The sequence below is a fragment of the Lonchura striata genome, chromosome 3, assembly GCF_046129695.1.
Source record: "Lonchura striata isolate bLonStr1 chromosome 3, bLonStr1.mat, whole genome shotgun sequence".
Taxonomy (NCBI): Eukaryota; Metazoa; Chordata; class Aves; order Passeriformes; family Estrildidae; genus Lonchura; species Lonchura striata.
This window is the reverse complement of record NC_134605.1, coordinates 42,975,196-42,990,358: the sequence shown is the minus strand read 5'-3', so window position 1 is coordinate 42,990,358 and position 15,163 is coordinate 42,975,196. Positions and strand designations below refer to the sequence as shown.

General features: G+C 42.5%; 1 protein-coding gene across 1 annotated transcript in view; it reads right to left on the bottom strand.

Moving 5' to 3' along the window:
* PGBD5 (piggyBac transposable element derived 5) overlaps positions 1 to 15,163 on the bottom strand; it is a 74,770-nt gene that overhangs the window by 27,584 nt on the left and 32,023 nt on the right. The window contains exons 2-3 of the mRNA XM_021527145.3: positions 13,559 to 13,986; positions 5,524 to 5,658 (exon numbers count right to left, since the gene is read on the bottom strand). Coding sequence (XP_021382820.1) covers positions 5,524 to 5,658; positions 13,559 to 13,986 — 563 coding nt within the window. The remainder of the gene's footprint in view (positions 1 to 5,523; positions 5,659 to 13,558; positions 13,987 to 15,163) is intronic.

The window sequence follows — 15,163 nt, the reverse complement described above, 5'->3', positions numbered from 1 at the left end:
GAACTGTGTTAGTCCCCGATCTCTGCCATGTGCACTAGCTAAGAAATACTGCTGCACTCAGCCTGCTTCCAGAATCCTCTGGGCAGCCAAAATGTGTCTGAACTAAAGAGATTTGCTGTTGGTAGCTTAAGCCTCTTGCATTTAGATCCTAAACTTTCTAGGGCAGGGATTTTTTTTAGTTCTGCTATTGCGCCCAGCACAAAGGGATGGGATCCATGAGGAGTATTCCTATGGCAAACCTATTAAGTGCACAAAACAGAAGGCTCTGGTGCTTTTAGTGTCCTTCCCCGAGCAGAGTTGCACAGAGAACAGCTGTAGAAGGGACACAACTGTACAGGTAGTTTTATTGTCATAAACTCCAAGCAGCTCAGATAGGAACTAAAAAATAACTTTCACGCACACTTGAAAATAGACACTAAGACTGTATGCAAACTGTGAGTGATCTTTGCATTAGACCACATTTAGGTTTCCTTTTCATTTAGAAAAAAGGTAAGATTGCAAAGTCCATAAAAATGAATAGAACTGGCCCATCACACATCTGCAAAAATACCTTTCCCAATAACACTGGTGAGCAAGAGGATAATTGACTTTTAACTGAGATCTGGGATTCTCACATGCTGACATTACAGAACCACATGCATTAAACAGAAAGAGCTGGGTGGGAGCCAGAGGAAGAAAGTAGATAGGATTTTCCAGTCACCAGTGGCTGCCAAAGGAAGGTGATCAGATTTCCTGGGATCCCCTCACAGACAAAGCCTGACCTTGAGAATCTCCTCAAAGCAGCCGCTACATCTGTGTGTTCCAGATGCAACTGTTCTACCAATAAAGGAATTATCAGGGCCCTGTTTAAAGAAATGCAAGGGCTCAGACTAATCTCTAAACAGAACTTAAATAGGCTGAAACACCAACATTTCTGAGCAGCTTATCAAACAAGTGCACAGATGGCTAACTCTCCTGCAACTCTGACCTTGAAAACAAAACTGACTCCAGGTTTATTTACCCCTCCCTTTCCCATTGACTGAATGCACTTATGTGGTGTTGTGAAATTATAAATTCTTTGGGGCATGATCTCAGTTTCTCTAAATTCTGGAAGTTCTTACTCTGTAAAATCAATAGGGTTATGAAGTATTCAAGCTGGCTGTAGCTACCCTGTCTGACATGAACTACAGCATATACTATAGAAGCATGGTGTTTACATTGTTTGGGGTTTTTCTGCTGCCATTGAGAGCTCTACCACTGATCTGTGGAGCAGCCTCAGACATCTCCCTTCACTGAGGCTGCTGCTCTTTCGGGAGGGCCTTTTCTCACACTCTCAGGCAGGGGCTACCCTGATCCAGGTTTCACTCTTTAAACATGCTGTCATGCAAATCAGTGTTTCTTCAGGACCATGAAAAGACTCAAGATGCAGAGACACAGTACTTTTCCTTACTCTATTCTGACTCATCACTTCATGGGAAGCAGTGGAAGATGGAAACTCAAAGTCAGTCCCAGCCCAAGGACCTAAAGGACTTCATAAACCTGAATAACATATTTCACAGGGATATTAGTGAAAATGAAATGCATTATTGCAAGAATTTTCTGCCAGGGAATAAAAGCAAGTGCAGAGCCCATATATTCAGGGGCAGGGAGGAGGTTTGGGAAGGGAAAAGTCTCCAGTATCGCCTCAGAAAATACAATTCATCTCACTGAATAGGAAAGGATATAAACATCCATAAAGTAATTTCTTCCTCACCACGATACCAGCCTTTTAAGCAAATAATGTTGATGAGTTAATTCCATTACTGCCTATCAGAGTGATTAATATTGCCTGACTGTCCCTTTGCAGTACTCTCTACCATTTATGTACTGTCTTTCATCTTGTTAATTGATGGCTCTTTGGGTCAGGGACTGTCTGAGGGTTACATTTGGGCTATGGGTCTGTGCTTCAGGATGAAGCACTATGGGAATACCTTGTTCTGCTAGCTCTCCATGTGCTGGGGTTCACCAGCATCCTGTGCTTCCTTCTCCTGCAAAATTATCAGAAAACCTTCTTCTGCAGAAGCTGTGCAAGGACTATGCATCACTTAGTCACAGTTACTCATAACCATGTTCATTCCTTTTGAGCCACACAAGAAGTACAAAGAGAGAGCATATGTCCCACCTAGCCCTGGTATCTTTTTCATAATTTTTTGATGAGCAATATTACTATATCTAAAATGAGAAATAGTCCTACCAATCATATCTATGAACCATTTTTATAATCAAGTGTTCCAGATTTTCCGAGAAAAAGAAAGAAACAAGAACTCACAAAAAAAACCTGACACAGCTGGGGTTTTGATTTAAATAGTATGACTTACTATTTAAATATACTCTAAGCAAATACTACAAGAAAGACTTCTAAGCTAATTCAATAATTTAAACTGCAATCAAGACATTAAAATATTGGTTTTAAAAATGCCTCTGTGGTAAGTAGGGAAACAGAAGTGCTAAGTAGTATGCAGGGAAATAGATTGGAAAGAAACAAGAAAAACAAAGAGAAGATGGAGCAGAGAGGGACACCTGAAATCCTGTAAGCTGTGTTTGTTGTCCCCCCTGAACTAGAGAGAAAGAAATGAAAAGGCCCAAGCCCTATCCCACAGCAGCTGTTGCTACCTTGATGTCAAGGGCAGATGAAAAAGGCAACAGTACCAGGGCAGTTTTGCCATCTACTTTGCCAAAGTCAGCTCTCCTGGAGCCCTTCGAGAGGTTTTGTTCATGTTCCCAACTGCGGCAGACATATATCTACATTGTTTGAATAATGTGTCCTTCCTACATGTTCCCACTTGGCCAGCTGACTGTGAAGAAATGCTCAGCCAACAAATCTATTCACTGCAACAAGATTCTCTGCTTGAGATTTTCTGAAGCAGAGATATAATCTAAAATTGTGCATCCATCTTAAAACAATTAACTGGCAGGGTGCAGTGAAGTTATCTGGAGTACAGACAACAGAAAAGTAGTCTAATACTCATACATTATTTATATTATGAATATATAAGATTATGCACCTTATGTCCACAAGCAGCACTTGAGCTTTATGCCATTTTTTGTTCCATGAATGGCTTATTGGGCTAGATTTTTAACGAAACACTATTTCCTTAAAAAAGTAAATTATGAGCCATCAAAAAAGAGTGTTTATTCATATCCAAAAATTTGATTCAAAGTTTTGTTCACAAGAACAAGCAGGAACAGGAATTTGAGGAGACAAACAGCTGAAACTCCTAACATTAACAATTCACCTGTGAGCTGTCAACCAGAGTTCACACAGTAACTCAGCATGTGGCATATCCATTTTTCATTAGGAAAATCCAACCAATCCTTTTGACCCTAGGAAAAGCAGAACACTGGGAAAATTAATATGTCTCCTCAGATGGATTTTTTTTTTAACACCAGGCTTATAATTCAGGATTGGAGGACATTGTTTATGGCCAGGAGCATCACAGACCTCTTGAGGTTCCTTCTGTCCCTGAAAACCAGTCATACTTAGGTCTCTCCTCTCTTCTGTGTGGGCCTAGCTTTTTATAGATACATAGTATTCCAATTTTTGAAACCAATTTATCCTGATTTATGAAGTGTTGATAGCCCTATTTATCTTGAATAAAAGGACAATGTCATCATGTAGAAGCAGTGAGGGAGGAAATTCACTCAGACAGTATTATAGAGAATATGCATATTTTGAAGGTTTTTTCCAACAGTTGGCAAGTGATAGACAAGTCAGTCCTTAACTATCAAGCAACAAGTCCTTTCTTCACAAGAGATGTGTTTACACAAAGGAGAAAACATTGGATTTATTTCTGATTTAGATCAATTCTCTTCCTTTGTTTAACAGAGGAAAGAAATCAAAACCTATTTAATACTCTAAATACACCAAGTAGGCACCAAAGAGGTGTTTTGGATTCTGAAAAATGGCTTGTAAGTGTGAACATAGCATTTCAATCGTATCAAAATTGAAGTTGCCCATCCTCCCCAAATCAGGTTTTTCCATTTTAGCATGAAGGTATATTCTTCTTCACTAAGGTCCCTTCCACCCAGTCATTTCAGCATGTTGATAATGACAGCCAAGTCAAGGAATGAAAATAGAAGGCAGCTGGTAAAATAATCCTGGACGTCATCCGGATGCAAGTGAAGCATGAGCATCTAATTCATTAAGGGAGTGGGAGGATTAGGGTGGTGCTGAATATCTATTCTGTTTAATTTGACATTCCATTAATTTCATCTCTCAGTGGACAGGACAGGAGGTGCAACATAATTATATCTCAGAATCTGAAACCTCTGGCATGTCTGAAGACTTAGTTTTGTGGCAGTTGGCTGAGGGGAGCGTGGCAAGAGCTGAGCAGACTTTGTGCTTGCTGTACTAAATATGCTCCAATAATCAACTGCATGTAGGACTGGTGAAGTTCTCCTTGGAGATCAAAGACACTGCCTCTGTATAGCAAATGACTTTCCAAGAGCTTTGAGACCAGAAACTTCCAAGCATGCTTCACAAGGTGAGTCTATTTTGTATCAGAAAAAATAGCTTCTTTAAAACTTAGATGGAAGAGGTAGGATCCTAAATTTCTTCTCAGAGTGAACAACATTGCTGAAAATACAAACCCCTGCTCCCAGTGAGCCTCTTTTCCTGCACAGCTGCTCAAACAGTTATGATGATTCACCAGCCTAATCCTGCTCTGAAAAAATGTTCAACTGCAGCAAATCCACAGGCCCTGTTCTGACATGTATTCAGCCTTAGCAAGCAGGGCGCACATCCTACCTCTCTGGAACATGTGGGATGCAACGCTTTCACAGGAGCTCTTGGGAGAAAGAAATACTGGAAAACATCTGCCCCCTCACCTCTAAGCATCAAAATAAATGACCAGATTTTTCAAGGCTCTCAAAATACATCAGCTATTTGGGGAATCTGAGAATTTGAGAAGATGTCCCCAATGCCTTACAACAATACAAACAAACCCTTTAACATGTCTCTCACTCCAGCTGACATCTCACCTTGAAGCCACATCAGATTTTATTTCTTTGACTGAGAGGTAGATGTGTGAAAAGATGTGTAATAGGGGCCTCCGCTAATATGTTTCTCACAGAAAAATTGACATCTTGGTACCATATTGATTTAGTCTATTGAACACCACTGGCTATCACAGGTGCAGTGTTATAAGAGAGAAAATCTGACTCATTAAAAATGACAAGTCACAGTACCAAGATATTTAGATAAACTTAGGATATACAAACAGACAGACCTTTTAACTGCATTTCAATGTAATTAGCTGAAGGCTGGCAGCCATATGGACAGTATTAGAGACAGAAGCTCTCAGTTAAACCATACAGCAAACAAAGCATGAGGAACTTGTCATCACTGTCCGTCACGTTTTGTATCCGCCGGAGTCAGAGGCCTCCTGCATTCAGACTGCAGCCCCTGGCTAGGTAACCAAGTGAAGTGACTGCTACCTTTGGTCCTACTGTACATTTAAGGGCCTGCTGGAACTGAATGAAGACATTTGAAGAGGTAAAACCCACCTGGCAGATGAAACCAGTGGATGAGCACTGCCGAACCCAAAGACTGAATTTCCTCTTTTTCCTCTTGCGCAGCTCCCTCTCTGTACAGGTCGCAATGAAAACAGGATCCTCATCTATCAGGGGCTCATGTAGCACCTGCAAGAAAAGAGGCAGGGAAAGAAACAGAATACATGTTTGCTAAAAAAAAGGTGCTTTAATTGCTTTCAAGGAAATACAACCCCTGCACTGTGCATATGTGCATCACCCCAAGGAAGCAAACCCACTTTTGTTTGATGCTACCATCCAACAAAAAATAAAGCCTGACCAATCACACTCCATTATGGGTAGCTGCTTTACACGTAATTTGCAAACACTGCAAGGCACAGCTCTCATTTCTTGCTATCCGCTAGAGTTCAACATCCCTCCAAAATGATACAGGGCATGGGGCAGGGAGCGTGGATTTTTAGAAGCATTTTACCATGCTTCTTCATAAGCTTCATATTGTTTGGCAGAATGTCTTCCACCCAAACATCCCTTACAATTCATTGTAAAGTACATTCCTTGGTTATAGCAAAGGAAAACACATAATAAAGAGAGAGAAGGTAAGGGAGAAAAAGATGCTTTCTGCTGCCACTTAAGGAGGTGGTAAAGAGACAGAAAATATTTTTCCTAGCAGCAGCAGCTTTAGGGAAGTCTGTCTTGCCTCAGGAGCTGAAAAGTTGACAAAAGGAGACAAGGATAAACCACCAGAGGCAGGAGTAGTAAAGATAAGGCAGACTGGAGCAAGTAATGAGGACCTATGATAGTGAAGCAGCTTCTGCATTCTGCATCTAGATGATGTAAGCAGTTCACTGTGGAACTCACCTATAGAAAAGCACTAGTAGCTCCCCACAGCTCACAGGCAGCTGTGCATAACATACACATACCTGACTGCACAATGTGCAAATTGTCTAGCAAGCCACTTGTGAAATTACAGACTTGCAAACTGTTGAAAGGTCTCAGCTGATGAATGCTGACCAAACTCAGACATGTACATCGAAATCAGAGCAAGTCATTGCAGGCTCCCCTCTTTGTATATGCAGGGAAAGCAGTCCCAGCAGGCCATAATTCATGTCCTTGTAAAGACATGCAAAAGAGTCAGACGGGTTATAATTTAAAGGAGTCTGTTCTTTTCCAGTGACCATCCCTCCAGGAGACAGGCTCAGATACAGGTATGCAAAGGCTCCCACCCTCAGCCAAAGCCTTTCCACACATGCATGTGTGCTACTTTTGTGCACATCTGCAAAGTCAGTGGCAGAAATGAGAACAAAGCTGCACTACACCTAGGAGTGATGCTTGTCAGAGAGATGTGGTGGATGAGCAGTTAAGCACCAGAGATGAGCAGCTGCTGGTCTCCTGAACACAAGATGCTTGCTGAACATCACTCTGGCAGCCCAAAATAGGCACATGTGCCGCCCCCCTGCAGTGATGGCTGCACACTGTCATTTGTACGCACTCCACTTCTTAACGACTCATGAAACATTCACAGGACCATCTGAAAGCACTCTTGTGAAATGTTCAAATTATACACCAAAATGCAGATGCGAGCAAGGAGAGCTGTACACAAAGCTATTTGTTCTTCCAGCTGCAGCTGCCCTGTTTCCCCACTGAAGCCACATCTTCCTCCCTCAAGGTTCAGAACAGAACCCTTCCTATCTAAAGGCCATCTGGGGCATTTCCTGCTTCTGCCCCAGAGGATTCTGAACAGCATTTTGCAAATATTAAACTTGTCCTCATTCGCTTTTGCCTTTCTGCTTCTCAAGTGCAGAGGGAAGGAGCACATCCTTTGGGATAGGGTTGGATACATAGCTAAGAATTTCTCAGCTTCTGGAAAGGCTCTCTTACCAGCTAGATCCCATTGAGTGGTGTGGTTCCACTGTTATAATCTTCCCTGCTGTAGGATGGAGAGCAGCAGAAAGAAAAGGCTGTATAAGCATCACCTTAGGACATCTTCTACCCTCTGTCATTAGCTTCTTTCCCTCTGCACCACAGCTCCTTGCAGCAGCTCTACTGCATCCTGTTTACCCTTGACACTCCTTCTGCCTTCTATGACACAGTAAGGCCTGTCAGCCATACATCTAGAAAGAAAATCTGAATATTTAAAACCTCTCTCCATCTTCCTTTTCTTCCTGCCCATGCTCAGCCCTGCCTTCCCTCCTTCGTTCCTCTGTACTGAATTTAAGTAATTTCTCTGTAAATTCCAAGTCAACTTTTGTGAAGAGGGAATAAAACTGTGAACAGATTAGAGAAAGATTTGCTATCGTTGCAGAGACAAAATGTGGACAGGCAAGGAAAATGAACTAAAAATCCTAGAGCTTCCTTCAGAGCGTAGGGGACAAGGGGTTTTCACTCCTCCACATGCAACCACTGCTTCAACAGCTGTAAAGAATTTTTCAAGCAAGGCACTGTATGGGCTGTGCCTGCCCCTGGCACTGACACAGTGGTTTTAGGACGAAAGTTAGCCCTGTTGCTACTGGCCCATCCCAATCCATTAGTTTGCTCACCCTCCTGTATTCTCAGTCTCCCTGCTTTTCCTGTAATCTCAAATCCATCTATTTGCCAAATCCTCATGCAAAGGTATATTTGCTCCCTCAGTATTCCCCATTCTTGCTGCTGCTGCAATACACACTTTTACAGGAGTGAGCTTACCGCCCCCATGGCATATTCTTTCCTGCTTCTCATCTTCCTTGATAAAAACCTACTTTCAGGCTTAATTACTCCTACATGTATTCCTGGCCGCCTCTTCACCATCTTTTTCTCACTCCCCAAGTACTCCCCACTTCCTGTTCTGACTTCCTATGATGTAAGATAGTTTGTGGATTTCTTCATAGAAATATCAATTTTCTTCTCTCAAATTCCCAGTTCTGTTCAGATCTCAGAAGCTCATCATCTAGTTGCTTTGTTCCCCCACTGCTATCCCTTTCCTTTCCTTCTTTATAGTAATCCTTATCCCTGATAGACCTACCTGCCATACTTTCACTCTTTGTTCTCCCCTCAATATGTATTTTCACTCTAAGTGTTGCAAAGGCAAGATTCCAAGATGGGATTCCATCAATTGCTCTGTCTCACAATATCTTTCACTCACAGAACAGAGCAGCCACTGTCAGGAGCGCGTTTCTGTCTTCTCCATTTTAGACCATTTCCAATGCTCTTTCCACACCAAAATTCCACCCATCCTCTCTCACCAGAATCCAAACAGGCTTGTAGACAAAGCCCTGAATCACTAAGTCTTTTGTACTTGGAACTCCTGGACTCCATATACTTAGATATCGACCCAACAGATCCAGGAAAAATTCCACCCAAAATTCCACCCATCCTCTCTCACCAGAATCCAAACAGGCTTGTAGACAAAGCCCTGAATCACTAAGTCTTTTGTACTTGGAACTCCTGGACTCCATATACTTAGATATCGACCCAACAGATCCAGGAAACATCTCCCCCTGAGCTCCATGGCTGTCCACAACACAGGCTGTCTCTTCAGCCTTCACCCTCCTCTCTTCTCCTGTCTCCTGGAGAAGCTGCTTCACCTTGCCTTGTCTCAGGCTTTTGGATACCATCCAGTTGCAGAGGCCCCTTGGTAACTGTGTCTGGATGCATGTCGGTCATTCCTCCTGCAAGACTAGCTCGTGCTTCTGCCTCTCTGCTCCAAAGCTCCTCCTGTCTAATCTAAATTCTCTTGCTGGTGTCTGACATCTCTGCTTGCATATCTAGCTGCCAGTTCTGATTCCGTTATGCTGCATTTGAGAACATCTCCCTTCCTTTAAGAACCCCTCAGTATTTCCTTTCTTGGTCATTGTAGATGTCCCACTCCTCCTGTATTACTACAGATATCACTGGCTAGTGAATTTGAATGTCAGTCTTTACCTCCTACTTCCAGAATCTCCTCAGCCAGGCAATGCCTGTATTTTCCATGCTTTCTGAGTAAGAGCTCTAAAATGGCACTCATTTTAGAGTAACAACCCACCCACCCAGACAAGTTTACATCAAAAACCCACAACCATCCTGCAACAGTTTTACTTCTCCTACAGACTGCTGCTGGAAAGCCATTTTCCTAATCCATCACACTGACCACATCATTTTTCTTTATTTCTCTCTCATAGTACTTCTCCCGTATATCAGACAGATTCTTTCTCTTCTCATTTTCAAATTCAAACTTTACAGATCCTCTTTGCCATCATTCAAAGGTTAACTCTGACCCCCAGTGGAGCCATGATTCCATACTCCTCTGCCCATTTGTTCAGTCATCAATCAATCCTCTTAAAAAACAAAAAGTCAGTTCTTACAGAACTCCATTACCATTAGGTAATTTAAAAATAGCAATGAATTGTCATCATTTTCTGTTGCCAAACTCTCCCTAAAATCTGGCTTCACGAAAGGATCAACTGGCCAAGAGCTACAGGACATCAGAAATTTACCTTGCTACTCAATATTCTTAATGCTCCTCTGTCTGTCTTTCTCTTGCTCAATGCCTTATACTTGGCCAGCGTTCTTTGCAGATTTATGTATTTGTGTCACACTCACAGAAATGCTAAGACAGAATGATTCTCATTTGGGATCAGCACCCTCAACTCCTAAAGAATCATTTTGAGAACAGGAAAATTGAAATATAGAGGTACAGCACAAGCAAAGTCTTATGATTTGAAAATACCCAATATCAAATGAACATTAAAGCATGAGGACAGAAAAGCAAGTTGACCAGCCTGGTTTTGCCCCTCTGTGTTTTCAAAGAGGCTGTCATCTAAAGCTGTGAGCTGGTTAGGAAGAGCTATGGTGAAACTCCTTAGCTGTACCCTATGATACCAATAGTGAAACACAAAGAAGCTGCCCAGTAACTGGTCAAAGTTGAGCACTGTGCTCTTGGAGCAAGAGGTTGGACTCATTTCTCTCTTTTTGCCAGGGAATTCATTCCTGCTGGAGAGCAGGTGACTGTTACCAGCTGATATTTCACTGGGTAGATGCAAAACTGTTTGGTTCCAAAACACCAAAGAGAAGGTACTTTAGAGGGAGAGGGAAGCAGAAAGAACCTGGAGTTATGCTCCTCATCTCTCCCACACCTCTCTCAGGGACAGACAGAGACAGCAATACTGTCTAGCCATATCCTGCTGACGAGCATATAAATACTCAGCAGGCACAGAAGGATATTTGAGCAGTGATATTATTTTCCCTGAACTCCTCTGGTTTCTGGAATTCAGTGTATATCCTTGGCAGGTAAGTACCCTTGAATTTGTTGCTCTGTACCTCCCGAGTGCAGGGAGGGCATCCTCCCTTCCTTCAGGCTTGCAGACAGTAGCACAGCTACAAAGCTAAGTAGCAAAGAAATAACACTGCTTACAAGAACACACCCAAATCACCTCTTGTTGCTCAGGTAGAGGTAGTGTTCATTTATACAGATGATGTCAAGGAGGGATAAGATGCACAGAATATTCCTGTCATTTTTTTTTACCAATCTAGGTCAGAACACCGTATTTTTGACTTCAGAAACTACAGCTAGCATTGCTGATACACAATTAAAATGTTCTGGACTTGCAATTCCTTCATAAGCTGGAGAGTAATTATTTCCTTTTGTTTGCTCAGTATATTTAGCAAAATAATTATAATTCACTAGATTGTTTTCTTTGTTTTGGTATACCGGCATAGTTTTTTCTCCCTGTTTCCTTTCATAGCAACTGTGGTATTTTTGCAGGCACATTTGGGCAGGGGGAGGTGTCACAGACAAGATAAAAACTCCTAAGTATTTTCTGACTGAAGTTACACTTGAAGAATCTTTTCTAGCTCTCAAAAAAGAAAATATCAACTCTGTAGAAGAAATAACTGTGAAGGCAGATATTGTACTACTTGATGGATGTAGATTGTCCCTGCTCTGTCCATAGGGGTGAGTTAAACATGGCATCTTCCTAATCTGTGTTCTGTGAGTCCACACTGCCAGAGGAAAAAATCAGTAACAAGCCTACCCATAAGCCCAAACAGCCCTGCTACATTCAACAGGAACTGTGATTTAGCTGTTTGATGCCACTTACAAGGTAACATAAAGCTGGTGTGTAGGAGAGATGGTGGGTGGGTCAGCAACAAGCCACACAGGCACCACAACTTTCATGTTTAAGATACCTTAAGCAACAAATCCATTCTGAACTTGGGATTTCAGGTATCACTAATCACAGAAACCTGGGCCCCCTCTCCAATTGGCTTTCAGAGGCAGAACTTCCAAAATCCCATCTAAGTGGTTCTTTCCGCTCATCTTTCCATTTGTTTATGTGCAACTGGTTTATTATTTTTAATTATTTCTGGTATTTCTCACTGGGCATTCTGGGTTTCATGTTTACTGCAGTCTGCATTCAAGACAATCTGCAGGGAGACGTCTTTCCTACTGTTTTGAGCAGATGGGGTCCTCATCTCTTGAGACAGGTAGTGTGCTGCCCTGACTGATGGCACCCAGGAGGATGTCACACACAAGGCTCCATTCAGAAGGAAGCCTGGAACACCCCCCAGAAGCCAACTGGAGGTACACTAGGGTATTTTTAACAACAGATTCAAAACCTTATCCTTTCTCACAGAGTTATTTTTGAAGCTTTATTTTAGTGCTTTTTGTTCCACTCAGTATCACTGAAACATGCTGCATAGAAATCTCTGACGTAAACACTGACAAAGGAACAGAGAAGTGGAGGAGGAAGGAAGAAAACTGGGCTGTTTCTACTTCTTCCCCCTTATTTTTTTCTATGTAGCATCTCCTTACCAAGCTCAGGATAATAATACATTTTGCTTGTGAAGATTTAGATGTTTTGCCACTGCAAACAGGGTGCTTAGATTTTGTCAATTCAATTTTCAAGCTTTGCTCAGGATGGGAAATGGGAGAAGAGATATACATGCAAATAAAATCTTATCCTTTAATGGATTTGTACTCACAGCATGTGCCACAGCACATCATTATAAGCATTTGCATTAGACACAGTGATCAATTTCTGAAGCCTTTATCTTCTGCCCATTGAAGTCAGCAGCCATAAGGATTAGATTTCATATCTTTGAGGGAGCTCAGTCCCAACAGTTCCATGTTTTTCACTGACTGTTTTGTCTTAATGGAAACATACCTTGCATAGCTTAGTGAGAGCACTCCTCCCTCCTCCTCCTCCTTAACAGCTTTTTAGGCAGCTGTTATATAGGTTATATAGGTATGATTTTTATTGTCTATAAAATAAACTGTGATCACCTACCATTTATTTTAGGCACACTTCAATGGATGTGTAGCATCTATGCCTTTATTAGTTTTGTGAAGTGGGCAAAAATGGGATGCTTCAGAGGGGAAAGAGGAAGAAAAAGAGGACTATGGACACAACACCCTTTCCAAATGCCTAAGTGAAATATTTATATTCTGGAAATAGAGAACTGATTGAAAAGTTGTATCAAGCAGTAACGTATTTCATGCATATTCCTTTTTCTTTCCAGATTTCTGAACACGACCAGTAGCAACAGCTTCAAAAGCAGATAATTTGTATTGAGCATAGTTTAAATAGATTATGATGAATATTAAAAGATTTTCACCTGTCCCTCCTTCCAGTCCTGAAGAAGCAGCAGGGTTACTGGACCATACAGCAAGCACCTACTGCTAAGATCAGGGACAGTCACTCTCAAACTCCTCCATCCAACTCAGCCTGGTTCCCTCCAGCCCAGCTGCACCAGCTCTGCCCTTTCTACCCTTGCACAACCTGCAACCTCCCATCCTCAGGACAGCAAAACCTACTGGTGGCCAGCCTCACTGAGAAGTGCCCAGGCTTGTTTAGGTCACTAAAGCAAACAGCTCCAGCTCAGAGAGCACCACTGAAACCTGTTTGATGCTGGCACTGACACTGATGAGCACTTGCACAGGACAGTGCTGCTCCCTCTCTTGCTTCATGGAGGCACTGCAGCACAGCTGCACACTGGGAAGCCCCAGCTTTCCCCAGGCAGCTGTGCTGTGCACTTTCTGTCCCCGTGAGACAACCAGAGTGCACAGGGCAGATGTTCCCTCCAACAGCTTAACTCTTACCTGGGCTTGCGAAGGTCTGAAAGCGGAGTCGAAGCCATTCTGCAGAGAGTCCAGAAAAGGCTGGATTTTGTAGAGGCTATGCGTTGTCTGGCTCGAGCGGAAGGCCACAATGTGGAAGTACTTCAGAATCTTCTCAAACCTTGATTGTGTCATGATAAGTGCAATGCTCTTGTTGCTGTAGAAGCCGCTGCTCCAGATGCTGAGAACAGACTCACAGTGGTGGATGCTGGTTGATATCATGTAGCCTAAGAAGGCCTTCATTTCTGTCAAGGTGACATCAATCCAGGCGTCGTCACTACCAAACCTCTCCTGGTATTTCTTTGCATACATATTGGTTTGGACCACCATATTCTTTAGTACATTGTCAGGAACAAAGAGCTGAAAAAAGTCCATGGCACTGGCAGTCAGGGGCATTTTTCGTGTTGGACCTAGGATAAAAGAAGGAAAGATAGGCACACTCCTGATAACCACAAGGCACGTCCAACACCAGAAATTAAAAGAATGATTAATTTTTCTCATGTGAATGATGGCATGTACCCATTGCCTGACGGACTTCATCAAGAAACTTCCCCTCCCCCATATTCTCCCTCCTGTATGATACTATACACTATGAAATGTTCCTCCCTCTGCTCTGCGCGCTCATTACTTTGCAGCATGCAGGCCTTTGCAGTGAGACAAGCAGGCATTTTATTTCTCCACTTACACAATATCTGCAACTTTTGTCCTTAGCAACTTTGAACTCTTTCTGGATAGTCTTTCATTTGTCCATATGCATGTCAAAGCAGTGCCTTCCTCCAAACAGCACAGAAAGACAATGTGAGTCCTCCAGAGACAGCATTGCCCTCATCCCAGATGACATAATTCCTAAGCTCTATAACTTGATCCCACCTTTTCTCCTGCACCTCTAATGCATTGTCATAATTCCATGACTTTCATATCTGACCCTGCTCCACACGGAGTCATATAAAGGTCTATGTGTTTTTGAGTTTTGTGCCTCTGCCACCACATTAGAGTTTTATCTTGCACTCTGATATCCCCAAGAAAACACATTACCAGAACAAATCACAGCTACCATATGGCTAGTATCACTGTCCCACATCACAGGAAATATTTTTAGCATTGTAATGCATGCATTGCTCCTCTTCCTCCCATAATGTAATAAGCCTTGCAGCCCCATGCTGCAATTACTCTAGCATTTCACTGATCTTGCACCTTTCTCTGCCAGTTTCAACTACTCCATAAGAGGAGGGTGATAAAAGGAGGCTCTAAGGGCTGGCAGCACTGTATGAGTGTTACAAGGTCAGCCAGTCAGACACCAGATTACACTAAACTGAATTAGGAACATCAAACCCACAATACCAGGGATGCAGACACCAGTATTTAGAGCCCACTCCCCTCTAATCCCTCCTGCAAACTAACCAAGCTCCATTCTAAAAGTAGTAGTTTTCATGCTTGCATCTCATGGTAGTGTTTTAGTTACCAGGTAAGGGTGGGGAACATTCTATGTTCTACAGAAGCAGTGAAAACCAATACCCTGAGAGGAGCAGCCTCTTCAAACCCAGCAGACAAGGGAGCACTTAAAAGCAGCTCTACACCCCTGTGATA